Source organism: Pseudorasbora parva, chromosome 17 (genome assembly GCF_024679245.1).
Source record: "Pseudorasbora parva isolate DD20220531a chromosome 17, ASM2467924v1, whole genome shotgun sequence".
Taxonomy (NCBI): domain Eukaryota; kingdom Metazoa; phylum Chordata; class Actinopteri; order Cypriniformes; family Gobionidae; genus Pseudorasbora; species Pseudorasbora parva.
Window position 1 is genome coordinate 1882541 of NC_090188.1, and position 15000 is coordinate 1897540.

General features: G+C 40.6%; 1 protein-coding gene across 1 annotated transcript in view; it reads left to right on the forward strand.

Moving 5' to 3' along the window:
• The window catches only part of LOC137044903 (adhesion G protein-coupled receptor A3), a 268199-nt gene that overhangs the window by 60553 nt on the left and 192646 nt on the right, over positions 1–15000 (forward strand). The window contains exon 9 of the mRNA XM_067421283.1: positions 13146–13310. Within this exon, the coding sequence (XP_067277384.1) occupies positions 13146–13310 (165 nt within the window). The remainder of the gene's footprint in view (positions 1–13145; positions 13311–15000) is intronic.

The window sequence follows — 15000 nt, forward strand, 5'->3', positions numbered from 1 at the left end:
TATTTTACATGGTAAAATTAAAATTAAATATTAACTATAAAAGTACAATACTACTATGTCTTAATTTCTTCATTATCAAATGTTAAACCATAAAACTCTTACTTATATTGTCATTATTATTATTACTAAATAAAAATATATGAAATACTAAATAAAACTATTGTAATATCAAATTGTAATATATATATATATATATATGAGAAAAATTTAATATTAATTTTATTTTGCATTACAACTATAAAATTACAATACTAATATTATGTCTGTCTTAATATCTTCATTTTCAAACATCAAACGATGAAACTCTTATTTTGACGGAAAACCGCACCATGTCTTCTGTTGCTAAGAGCTTCTCAATGCAAGGTCTGTATGTGAAGATGATTGGCGTGTGTTTGGTTCACAAATGGATCCAATTTCAGAGCAAATGGAGTTTGTGTGGATCAGAAAACACCAGCGGATGATGTTTAAACGAACACAGTGCCCCGCTTCACTCTGAAACACGCAGCGCATATATTTATTTGAATACTGCCATTTTGTTCTTCGATTAACCATGCAGCTTTGGTCATGTGACGTTTGATTGACAGCTGTCCTGCCGTGTTTCAGGTGAATATGAGGACACTCATAACCGCGTCCGGCTCTCGTTCTTCTCTCTATTTTCCGTTGTTCACTCTAAGAGTCGTTCCTGCCAGGACATGATGGATTTGTTGACATTCTCGTTCTGATTAGGCCTCTCAATTAATCGCCGCTCTCCCCTTGTACATACAAACGCTAGTGCTCTACTTTACGAGTGGAACCTGTACAGTAATGTTGCTCTTGGCACCGAGGAGATCCTTTGGCGAGAGAGAAAGAGAGAGAGAGAGAGAGAGAGAGAGAGAGAGAGAGAGATGGGAACAGCCCTGTCTGACTCCACTGGCCAACCAAAATACCAGTCCCTTAATCAGAGCAGAATCACACACACACACACACACACACTCGGCTGTAAACGTGCGTGTCGACGGTGATGGAGTGAGTTATTGAGGTTGATATAAAGTATAAAACATACAGCCTCCATTATGAAGCTCTGCTGTACACAGTTATTAAACTGTCAATGCACATGACATACATCTCAGGAAAACTACACGCATAGCTCTTTCCGTGACGCTAATTGTTTGATTTAAGACTACTGTACATTGTGGTCAGACCGTTTGCAGGTTAGACGTTTGTGTTTTTGACCTGAGGGATGAAAATATGTTTCAGGATTGTGTTGTCATCATTTTATTTTCTGCTTCACACTCAAGAACATACGCCAAAGAACGTACACATGTGAAAATCTCACCTTCTTGTTTTACATATAACAAAATAAAATCCAATCAAACCAACAGGGAAGGGGAAGCAACAGATGAGTCAATAATAATAACAATAACAATGGGCCAAATCTGCCCATTGGCCGCTGTCCATCATGGCCTCCTAATCATCCGCCTCTCCTGATTGGCTTCATCACTCGGTCTCCTCTCCACCAATCAGCTGGTGTGTGGTGAGCGTTCTGGCGCAATATGGCTGCCGTCGCATCATCCAGGTGGTGCTGCACATTGGTGGTGGTTGAGGAGATCCCCCCTTCAATGTAAAGCACTTTGAGTGCCTTGAAAAGCGCTATATAAATTGAACGCATTATTATTATAATAACAATAATAATAATAATAAAAATAAATTAATTAATTAATAATAACAACAATATTATTATATATAAAAAAAACAATAGAGCTACTTTACATGATTATTTCTTTACATATTCCAATATGCTGGAAGAAAAACATTGCCATGCATCAATGGTCCTGGGTCACTATTGCCTTTTGTTATTATAATTATTATTATTGTTGCTTTAAAGGGGACCTATTATTTTATGAACGTCAAATAAGTCGCTAATGTCCCCAGAATGTGTGTGTGAAGTTTCAGCCCCAAATACCCTAAAGATTATTTTTTATAGCATGATAAAATGGCTAATTTTGCAAAAACACGCCATTTTTGTGTGTGTCCCTTTAAATGCTAATGAGCTGCTGACCCCCCCTGCTTTCAAAAATAGGGCAGCAGCAACAAAACAGGACAATCTCACACACTTAAAATGTCAGAAAACACCAGCGGATCAAGTGTAAATGAACACAGTGCCACACTTCACTCTGAAAACACGCAGCGCATATATTTATTGAATATTTATTTATTTGATAATTTCTCCAAGCCATATTGCGAGTTTGTTCTTTGATTAACCATGCAGCTCAAGTTCTGTATTTGGTCATGTGACGTTTGATTGACAGCTGTCCTGCTGTGTTTCAGGTGAATATGAGGACACTCAGAACCGCGTCCGGCTCTCATTCTTCTCTCTATTTTCTGTCGCATCACCTATTATCCCCATTTTTCCAGCATGTAATATAAGTCTCAGGTGTGCCCAGAATGTGTGTGTGAAGTTTCAGCTCAAAATACCATACAGATAATTGTTTTATAGCATGTTAAAATTGGAGTAAGCAAAAATGTGCTGTTTTTGTGTGTGTCCCTTTAAATGCTAATGAGCTGCTGCTCCACGCCCCCTTTCAAGAAGAGGGCGGAGCTTCAACAGCTCATGCTCCAGCATACCAGCAGCAAAATATGTTTTAGGATTGTTATATAAATCTGATTGTTATTATATACATCATTTTTTCAGTAAAATTGCATGCACTGAACTGAATTGTTCACAATAAGACCAGAAACATTGCATAATATGTTTTAATATACTACAGAGCTTTGATCATTAAAACTAAGCCTTTAAATGTCATCTTACTAAGATATGTTATTAGCAGATATTGATATTTATATGCATTTTATGAAAGTATCTGCTATACTGACATTCAGTTACATTGATTACACGGCCATATCAAATCATGTAAGTATCAGCATCTTTTCCAAATTGCATATTTTTTGTTTTCCCAAAATATATATACTATATGAATATATAGTATATAAATATCCTCCTATCCTCACTATATGAGCCATAAATGCCTGATGTATCAAATATGATACTCAGCAAAAACACAAGCAAACTTTTTTCTGCTTCGTGTAATGGTTCAATGATCATATTTCAGGCTTTAGGGGATTAAGAAAGTGAATGGAGTTGATTTTGAGTTCATCTTGACTTCACTACGCAATTTCGGGTTCTCTCCGATGATTGGCTCTCGGGTGATGTAATGTGGTATTGGTAACCATGGCGACGGGAGTTTAATTTTGTCATTATTGCTCTGTTTGTTTGATGAGGGTTTGTGTCTTTCTCAGAGGACAGCCAGATGAGAGACAGACACACTGAGTGAAATAAACGTCAGTGACTAATTCCAGTCAAATTCGTTCGCTGCTTTAGTGTGTTTGTGTTTCGGTGTTTCTACATTTCAAATAAACTCCTGTCAAGTTCATTGTTTTTCCAGTCTCTTGACTGTCTCGCGTAACCTGCTGTTTATACAGTACAGACAAGTGTGTAACTCGTCTTTAATCCTATAAACCCAGATTTCACTTCATCATCATTGTGATCTAATGGCGCCTCAGACTCCATAAGCAGCCAATATTTGTTCAACCTTCAGAGGAACATTTGAGGATTTTATGATGGAATAGACTCGTGTGGAGCTGAAACCTGAGACAAACCTTGGATCAACCTTAAATCATCCTCAAATAAACCTTGTCACTGAAGCTGCTGAATGAGGAAATGAAGAAAAATATAAAATGTTAAACTCATTACTAGGAGCATGGAAGAATTTGGAATGTAAATGTTTAAAAGGATTGTTTTAGTTCTCAAAATTGATAGTGTAGAAACTTTCAGAAGACTAGTTTATTCAGATATTAATGCCGTCCCATAGTCAATCCGTAGGGTTTAATATGGAGTCGGCCCACCCTTTGCAGCTCTAACAGCTTCAGCTCTTCTGGGAAGGCTTTCCTCAAGGTTTAGGAGTGTGTTTATGGGGATTTTTGCCCATTCTTCTAGAAGCTCATTTGTGAGGTCAGGCACTGATGTTGGACGAGAAGGCCTGGCTCTCAGTCTCCGCTCTAATTCATCCCAAAGCTGTTCTATCGGGTTGAGCTCAGGACTCTGTGCAGGCCAGTCAAGTTCCTCCACACCAAACTCCTCATCCATGTCTTTATGGACCGACGCTTTGTGCACTGGAGCGCAGTCATGTTGGGACAGGAAGGGGCCGTCCACAAACTGATCCCACAAAGTTGGGAGCATGAAATTGTTCAAAATGTCTTGGTGAAGCATTAAGAGTTCCTTTCACTGGAACTAAGGGGCCAACTTCTGAAAAACAACCCCCAACACCTCATAATCCCCCCTCCACCAAACTCTACACTTGGCACAATGCAGTCAGGCAAGTCCCGTTCTCCTGGCGACCGCCAAACCCAGACTCGTCCATGGGATTGTCAGACTGAAGCGTGATTGGTCGCTCAGAGAACACGTCTCACTGCTCTAGAGTCCAGTGGCGGCTGCTTTACTCCACTGCATCCCACGTTTGCATTGCTCTTGGTGATGTAAGGCTTGGATGAGTTGCTCGGCCATGGAAACCCATTCCATGAAGCTCTCTCCGCTGTTCTTGAGCTCATCTGAAGGCCACAGAAGTCTGGAGGTCTGGAGCTGTTGACTCTGCAGAAAGTTGGAGACTTCTGCGCACTGTGACCCTCAGCATGCGCTGACCCCACTCTGGGATTTCACTTCGTGGCTGAGTTGCTGTTGTTCCTAATCGCTTCACTTTGTTATAATCCCACTAACAGTTGAGCGTGGAATATTTAGTAGTGAGGAAATGTCAGGAATGGACTTATTGGACTTAGTTATACACCTGTGGCCATGAAGAGACTGAACACCTGAACTCAGGGATCTGGAGGGGCGGCCCAATACTTCTGGCAATATAGTGTATACTAGTCTCTGCTAATTAAGGCTGCATTTATTTGATCCAAAATACAGTACAAATTTTTAAATATATTTACAATTTAACATAGTTTTCTATGTGAATATATAGTAAAGTGTGATTTATTCCTGTGATCAAAGCTGAATTTATCATCATTACTCCAGTCTTCAGTGTCACATGATCCTTCACTAATCATTCTCAGATGAGGATTTAATGATCAACACACATTTATGATTATTATCATAAGTTATGTTAATTAACTGTTTATTGAACATGGGATCATATGGATGTTGTCATCATTTTATATTCTGCTTCACACCTTGCAAAGAACATACACATGTTAAAATCTCATTATGCCCCTTTTTACAACATGTAAAATAAGTCTCAGGTGTCCCCAGAATGTGTCTGTGAAGTGAATTAAAAGATGATTATTTTACAGCATGTTAAAATTGCCCCTTTTAGAGGGTGAGCAAAAATTAGCCGTTTGTGTGTGTGTCCCTTAAATGCTAATGAGCTGCTGCTCTCCGCCCCCTTCAAGAAGAGGGAGGAGCTTCAAGAGCTCATGCTCAAGCATACCGGCAACAACAAAACTGGACAATCTCACGCACATAAAATGTCAGAAACGTTCAGAATCAACCTTTTTGAAAATCCAGCGTGGAAAAGACTCTCGTATGTTAAGCAGTCTGCCGCAAAATGAAGAGTTTTTGGGGAATTTCCTTCAAAAATGAAATTGAATCACCATCCTCAGCGACTCAGATGGCAGATCTGTATTGTTACATCCCAAAACATAACATTCCCAATGCCTCTTTAGCGCAGGCATTGTACAACTCCAGCTGCTATAGTGAGGATACAGAAATGGCAGACTCTGTGCTTCTCATTTAGGGCTGTGTCTATGCTAATGAGGCAGATTGTCACCACTGTGGGCGGGGCTTCTCCCTACAATGATGTCATTGTAGGGGGAAGTCTGAATCAGCTCATTTGAAGAGACTGCTTTTAATTTATGGGAATTGTAAAACACGAGTGAGTGGATTTTTATCATTTTATGCTGGTTGTTCTCACACTGTTGACACGCAACACCTTATAAAAGTGAATTTAGCATAATAGGTCTCCTTTAACTGTCCAGTTTTGCTAAAAAACAAACTAAAAATCTAATATTACAATGTGAATGTAAAAACAAAGGTCATTCTGCAAGCTCAGCCGGTCGATTGTGGCACTCAAAACTAAAGTCATGGGTTTGATTCCTAAGGGTCACTGCAAGTTGCTTTTAGATCTACTAAATAAATACATTTCATCAAACACTAGAGTGAAAAAATGTTCCTGAGTGCATTTGTGTCCTTTTAGTATTCAATGTTTCATTAATATTTCATGTTTATTTACCTGCTCTTGTTGTTGTTCAAGCTTCAGTGATACTGACTGGAAGAGAGTCTCTATAGTGGGCAGCACTATTCATGCTCTGGGTTTTGAAATATTCATCCGTCAGTGAAGCCCCCTGACTTACACACTCACAGGCCTGTTATTATCCTCAGAATGAGAAATACCAGCGCACGATTGAGAATGCTGCTAGTGAAGCGTTTGGAGATGATTGTGGATGGCTGGATAATAGAGCATTGTTGTGTGAATGTAGGTCACTGTGTGTGTGTCTGTGGATCTTTGTGTTCTCACTGATGTTTGTTCCACGCTTGTTTGGACACACAGAATATTTTATTTTATTTTGAAGAAAATTTGAGTAGTGTATCTAAAACTCACTGCAATTATGATTACATTGTTGTTATGTGTATGCCATGGTGCTTCTGTGGTTGTTAATGTGTTACGGGTGTTTGCCAGGGTGTTGCTATGTGGTTGCAAATATTGTATGTGGTTGTCAAGGTGTTGCTATGCTGTTACAAATGTGTTGTGTGTGTTGCCAGGGTGTTACTATGTAGTTGCAAATGTTGTATGATGTTGTCAGGGTGTTACTATGTGGTTGCCAGGGTGTTGCTATGCTGTTATAAATGTGTTGTGTGTGTTGCCAGGGTGTTGCTATGCAGTTGCCTATGTCTTGTGGGTGATGTCAGGGTGTTGTTGTGGTTGTAAATGTTGTGTGTGGTTGTAAGGGTGTTATTAAGTGGTTGCTAATGTTGTGTGTGGTTCCCAGAGTGTTGCTATGTGGTTTCTAATATGTTACGGGTGTTTGCCAGGTTGTTACTATGTAGTTGCAAATGTTGTATGACATTGTCATGGTGTTACTATGTGGTTGCCAGGGTGTTGCTATGCTGTTATAAATGTGTTGTGTGTGTTGCAAGTGTGTTGCTATGCAGTTGCCTATGTCTTGTGGGTGATGTCAGGGTGTTGTTGTGGTTGTAAATGTTGTGTGTGGTTGTAAGGGTGTTATTAAGTGGTTGCTAATGTCGTGTGTGTGGTTACCAGAGTGTTGTTATGTGGTTGCTAATATGTTACGGGTGTTTGCCAGGGTGTTACTATGTGGTTTCTAATATGTTACGGGTGTTTGCCAGGGTGTTACTATGTAGTTGCAAATGTTGTATGACATTGTCATGTTGTTACTATGTGGTTGCCAGGGTGTTGCTATGCTGTTATAAATGTGTTGTGTGTTGCCAGGGTGTTGCTATGCAGTTGCCTATGTCTTGTGGGTGATGTCAGGGTGTTGTTGTGGTTGTAAATGTTGTGTGTGGCTGTAAGGGTGTTATTAAGTGGTTGCTAATGTCATTTTTGTGGTTACCAGAGTGTTGCTATTTTGTTGCTAATGTGTTATGGGTGTTTGTCAGGGTGTTGCTATGTGGTTACAAATGTTGTAAGGGGTTGTCAGGGTGTTGCGATGTGGTTGCCAGGGTCTTTGCTATGCTGTTACCAATGTGTTGTGTGTGTTGCCAGGGTGTTGCTATGCAGTTTCCTATGTCTTTTGGGTGATGTCTTGGGGTTTTTGTGGTTGTAAATGTTGTGTGTGGTTACCAGAGTGTTGTGTTTGCAAATGTTGTGTGGTTGCCAGGGTGTTCTATGTGGTTGCTAATGTGTTTTGTGTGGTTGAAAATGTTGTGTGTGGTTACCAAAGTGTTGCTAATGTGTTATGTGTAGTTGCCAGGGTGTTGCTATGCTGTTACATATGTGTTATGCATGGTTGCCAGGGTGTTGCTATGCTGTTACAAAACTGACTTTAAAAAAATTGTTACATCTTGTATAACTAATAAAAACAAGTTTAGCATTTCTTAACTTATTTTGATGAGTTAAAACAATGTAAAAACACATGTTGTCATAATTTATTGAACATATAATTTTTTACAGTGTTGTTGCTGTGGTTGCTAATATGTTATGGGTGGTTGCCAGGATGTTGCTATGTGGTTTCTAAAATGTTGTAGGTGGTTAGAAATGGTGTTACTATCCGGTCTGCTCTATATTTAACATCACCCGTGTATAGCAGCAATAATTGAAATATTAAAGAGATTAAATTACATTTACTCACCCTCATGTTGTTCTAATCCTGATTATTTGTTGATTTTGTGTAACACAACAGAAGACGTTTATTGAGTTGTTTGTGTTTGTTGTGCATATTTCTGCTTGTGTGGTATCAAATGAGCGTGGAGCATCATCACTTGTGTCTCTGTAGGGGAAGCACTGGGTTATTTTTGGCGTGTGGTTGCCAGTTTAACGGGGCACAAGCACAGCTGCCGGACCACAAAGCTCTGCTTCGCGCCACAGAGACCGCATTCTCTTCAAACCGAGCCATATGCACCACAGATGGGTCAGTCTCTAGTGCTGCCGCGGGCTGGTCTGAGGGTCCAAGGTCGTTAATCAGGGATCTAAGTGCAAGAAGAAGAATGTGCCATAATCAGACATCATCCGCTCATCAGGGTGATTTATGTGTTTTACCTGGATAATCTCCCAAACAGATACTAAATGGGGCAACATTGCACTCTGGATATTAAAGGGTTACTTCAGCGATTTAGTATTAAGCTTTGTATCAGTAGAAATCTGGGAGTATATTCGAATGATCGTGCTTCCCCCCCATATCCACCTGAGACGAGAGATTTATGCATTTTATTTTATTTTTGGCCAGAGGCTAAAGACTACAGCCAGTAGAGGGAGCTATTTCTGCATGTTTTCAACCCGTCCAGTGGGGGTGGGATCTCACTCATTCATGTAAATGGAGCGGTGCGGAGCAAAGTGAGGGTTTCAACTTCTCAAATTAATTCCTATGAAAGTTAAAGTGCATCCAACATGTAGGTGTGTTTGTTTCTTCAGGAGAACACAAATGAAGATTTTTAACTCAACCGTTGCTGTGTGTCGGTCATATAATGATGTGAATGGGGAACAATTCTATGAGAGCAAAACATGAAAACAAAAAAAACATGCTTAGGCAACATGCACACAAACCCTGCTGCTCCTGACGACACATTGGGCTCTATTTTAACGATCTGAAACGCAAGTGTCAAAGCCGAAGCGCGAGTAACTTTGTGGGCGGGTCTCGGCGCTGTTGCTATTTTCCCGGCGGGATAAATGGCTCTTGCGCCCGGCGCAAATCTAAAATGGGTTGGTCTGAAGTAGCTTCATTATTCATAGGTGTGGTTTGGGCGTAACGTGAATAAACCAATCAGAGCGTCATCCAACATTCCCTTTAAAAGCAGCTGCGCAAGTTCCCTTATGGGTCGCTATTATTATGGCGTATTTACCAGGCGCACGCCAGGAGCGGTTCACAGCCGAGGAGACTGATGTTCTTGTAAGAGCAGCCCTAACGAAACAAAAATATATCGCAGTATATTGGAAAATTTCATGCAATACATTAGGAAATATATTAACATATATGGGAATTAATATTTATATCTTTCAATATATTGCAATATATTGAAAGCGGCAATCATTTGTATATTTTGCAGTATATCACATTAATATATAATATATTTTATAATACCATCAATATATTATTCCATATATGTACAATTTATTAAAATATATTTCAAGTAATATATTGGTAAATATATTTTCCTTTCGTAAGAGCAGTGAAAGACAGAGGAGTTGTGTTGTATGGGGATGGGAGAAACCCACCCAAAATAGCGTCGGTTAAACAGTTTTTTCAGTTTTTCAGTCGATCTTTTTTTTTTCCTGGTTCTTGACGGACAAACCAATTTGTCAGATGTCCTCATATTCAGATATGTCTTGCCACTATTGGGCAAACAGGTCTGATCCTTAATTACTACAATAAGCCTGAATAATTTGTAAGCGAGTTTTATTCCTATTTTTTCACATCTTCATGGCACACCACAATGTGTTATTATTATTTTTTTTTTAGTGTAACAATGTATGATTTCCAAAAATAACTGTTGCATCTGTGTTTCATGAGCAAAGTGTCTGCGCGTTGTGCACGCTATACATTATGGTCAAGCATGCGCCCTTAAAATAGCAGAATGAACAACGCGCCGCTGACTTTAGACGAGGTTTTTTCTGGTCAGTGGCGCAACTGTTTAATGGAACAGCAAAATAGCTCCAGGGATTGTTTGCGCCGGAACACGCCTCCTTTTTTGCGCTGAACCGCCCAGGGAGCGCAAGTTCATTCACTAGTTTAGTGACGTGCTTCTGTGGAGGGAAAAGCGCGCTTTGTGCGGGGGCAAAATAGGAATGACACATGCGGCGGTGTACAAAGTCAATTACGCTGGGTGCAAGATAGGGCCCACTGATGTCTTAAGACACGAACCGATCGGTTTCTGTGAGAAACACAAGAGTATATATATATTTTTTTTTAACCAGACGAGTCTCATCAAGTTTTCCCATCGGCTGCAACTTCCGTCTGATGAGGTCAAAAACTGGCACGATCATATATATATAGATTCCTCATTAGTGCCTGCGCTGATCGGTTGAATGAGGCATCTACATAATATATGTCTATGATCGCGCCGCTATTTGACCTCACCTAACGGAAGTTGCAGCCGATGGGAAAACTTGATGAAACTTGTCGGATATGAGGTAAAAAAATAACATGAATACTGTTGTGTTTCTCACAGAAACCGATCGGTTCGTGTCTTAACAAATCAATGTGTCGTTTAGTTAAAAATGTTAATTTGTGTTCTACTGAAGAAACAAACACACCTACATGTTGGATGGGCTGGGGGTCAGCAGATAAACATCAAATTTTCATTTTTGGGTAAACTATCCCTTTAAGCTTCCAAAGGCATGAAGTGAAAACGCTCCAGACCGAACACGTGCTGTGAGTGACTGACGCGCCCGCGCTTACCTCAGCTCTCCTGATGAATGTAATCTTGCTGCGTTTGTGCCGTGACTCTCGCTCGGCTCACTCACATTGTATTGAACAGACACGTTCAGTTTTTAATTGTAGTGTCTGTTCTCTAACTGAATTGTATGAAGATGAACGCGGTGGGAAAGTGAGCCAGTGATCCAGTAGCAGCGGCTTTGGGAGTGGCCTCGTAGGGCAGTGAAGCAAATGCATTCTGGGAGTTGTTGTCCTTCGTCCCCATGAGATAAAAGTACATTTTCTGTCTATTCTCAGTCTAAAAGGCACAAATTCAAAAATGGTTTCACATTTCTACTACATTAATGACCCAGTTTAAATACAAAGCTTAATGATAAATCACTGAAGTAACCCTTTAATGCTTCATTGAAAGTTGAAATTTCTATTGACGTATGTATGACATAATTGGCATTTAATGGTGAATTGTGTACCCCCTCCCAATTTTTTTACTGAAAAAACCCAAATTATAACATAGAGACTCTGAAGTTGGCTCTTATCTTGTTGGGCCAGTAAGCAGTGACCTAGCAACACCCTGACAACACTACTGGAACTACCTAGGCTAGCACACCTTAGCACTTAACACCCTTGCAACTATATAGCACACTCCAGCAACCACCTAGCACGCCCTAACAACCACAAAGCAACATCCTAGATAACATTTAAAAACACAGTGGCAACCATCTAGCACAACCTAGCAACCACATAGAAACAGCCTGGTAACCACCTAGCACACTCTAGCAACTACATAGAAACACCCTGGCAACCACCTGGCAACTACCTAACTCCCTGGCAAAGACATAGCAACTAACCCCAGCAACCACATACAGTAGCAACACCCTGGCTAGTAATTTTAGTAATTATTTTTGGTGGACTCTTAACTTGTTGGGCCAGTAAGCAGCCACCTAACAACACCCTAGCAACCATATAACAACACCACTGGAACTACCTAGCACTCCCTGGCAACCACATGGCAACACCCTTGCAACCAACTTAAACACCCCAGCAACAACCTAGCACACCCTCACAACCAAAAAGCAACAGCCTAGCTTACACATAGAAACACCCTGGCAACCACCTAGCACATCCTAGCAACCACATAGCAACTGCCTAGCACACTCTGGCAACCACATAGAAACACCCTGACAACAAACCCCAGCAACCACATACAGTAGCAACAACCTGGCTAGTTATTTCTGTAAATACTTTTGTTGGTGCTTTGTGTGTGTGTGTGTGTGTGTGTGTGTGTGTGTGTGTGTGTGTGTGTGTGTGTGTGTGTGTGTGTGTGTGTGTGTGTGTGTTTGTGTGTGTGTGTGTTCATGTTCAGGGGACTTCAAACTGAATGCACACTGACTCGTGTCACCGTGGGGCCCTATATTAAGGTTCCCATTAGGAAAAAAGCTTATAAAGATGTAAAAATGCAGTAAGTTTTGTGTGTGTGTGTGTGTGTGTGTGTGTGTGTGTGTGTAATGGGAAGGTTTAAGGGTAGGGATAGTGTAAGGGGAGAAACTATACAGTTTGCACAGTATAAAAGCCATTATGTCCATGTAGAGTCCCCACAAAGACGTATGTGTGTGTGTTGCATGTGTGTGTGTTGCGTGTGTGTGTGTGTGTGTGTGTGTGTGTGTGAGGGATTACGGGCTTGAGCAGTCACTGTCTCTCTCTCTGAGCCTCTAATCATTTTTACTGTGAAAGATTTGAGCGCGCTCACAGAGCCACTTACTATTCCACTGCTAGCGTTTGCATGCATGAATCGTTCACGTCCATCAATGTTTCCCTGGAAAATGTTGTAGAAACAAAGGAACAATAACTATTGGACTATCTAGCATTGTAAAAATAATAATAATAATTCTGAGCTGAATATGTATGATACCTAATAACCTTAGTCTGGTTTTCGTTGGTGCTCAATATCATAAGTGTTGATGCACTTAGAAAATGTGCATCATGTCAGGGCTATTTGGTGAGACTGAGTCTGTTAAATTTGCTCATGTTGAAGTGTGACTCAGTGTCGTCTCACCCCCGTCTCGCAGCGAGCTCATCCTGTCCAACATTGATGTCGGCGTTTCCGGTAATTGGCAGTGTCACGTGACCAGTTCCCGTGGCAACAGCTCAATCGGCATGGAGATCGTGGTTTTGGAGACGACGGCGCTGTACTGCTCGGCCGAGAGGGTCAGTAGCAACAAGGGTGAATTCAGGTGTGTCCGCATCTACAGAAGCCCAACCAAACGTCAGCGAATACACACACACACACACACACACACACACACACACACACACACACACACACACACACACACACACACACACACACACACACACACACACACACACACACACACAGCACTTAAAAATCACTTCACTGTAATTGTGATGCATCAGTGCCTCTCTTCTTTAAAGGGATAGTTCACCCAAAAATGGAAATGTGATGTTCATCTGCTGACCGCCAGCACATCCAACATGTAGGCGTGTTTGTTTCTTCAGGAGAACACAAATGAAGATTTTTAACTCAACCGTTGCTGTGTGTCGGTCATAATGATGTGAATGGGGAACAACTCTATGAGAGTAAAACAAAAACATGCTTAGACAACCCACACACAAACCCTGCTGCTCCTGACGACACACTGATGTCTTAAGACACGAACCGATCTGATTCTGTGAGAAACACAACAGTATTTATGTTATTTTTTTTACCTCGTATCCAACGAGTCTCATCTAGTGTTCCTATTGTCTATAACTTCCATCTGGTAAGGTCAAACGGACGTGATCGTAGATATATAATATGTAGATGCCTCATTTGATCGATCTGCGCAGGCACTAATGAGGAATATGTAAATATATCTATGATCGCGCCAGTTTGACCTCACCAGACGGAAGTAATAGCGAATGGGAACACTAGATGAGATTGGTCTGAATATGAGGTAAAAAACATAACATAAATACTGTTGTGTTTCTCACAGAAACCGATCGGTTCGTGTCTTAAGACATCAGTGTGTCGTCAGGAGCAGCAGGGTGTGTGTGTCTGTGTGTGTGTGTTGTCTAAGCATGTTGTTTTTTTGCTCTCATAGAATCGTTCCCCATTCACATCATTATATGACCGACACACAGCAACGGTTGAGTTAAAAATCTTCCTTTGTGTTCCCCTGAAGAAACAAACACACCTACATGTTGGATGTGCTGTCGGTCAGCAGATAAACATCTAATTTTCATTATTGGGTGAACTATCCCTTTAATGTCAGTTCTCTGATTGGTGCTTTTATACGGCATTTCAGAATGTTTGTAAACAATCGCCTCAAGATACTTCCGGGTGGCAGAACGCGAGCGGCTTCTACTGACCACTTACATATTTAAGAACATTGTCGTTGATTAAAGTTGAAACTATGATGAAAACGTGTTGTGTTTGGGGTTGCGCCGTCAGATATACAGCAAAAGCTGTAGGATTGTATCGATTTCCTTCAGAAAAAAGTAAATATATCCAGCAAAACCTGTGGATGAGGAGGCTAAAGCGAGTGGACGTCGTCAAAAGAGGCGCTACAGAGAAGTATTCTCAAAACGGTCCATCTACAACATCATAGCATAGCAAAATTATCTTCATCTGGGGAAATTCGAGACTAATATTAGTAAACTTTAAATCTCTTTTAACCCCTTACGATTCAAAGATCATACGGCCTCAGATTACTATTGTTCAACATTCACTGCTCATCACACTATATTACTTTATCTGGACAAACTCAGTATCATCAGAAAGATTAAAGACTCCAGCTTCGATATTTGAACAATGTTTATGATAAAACTGGGTTGCAGTGACATTGATTTCTTAATTTATGTCAGGAGTGCATTATAATCGATCCGTTATGAATGATATTTTGAATAGATTATCAGACGCAC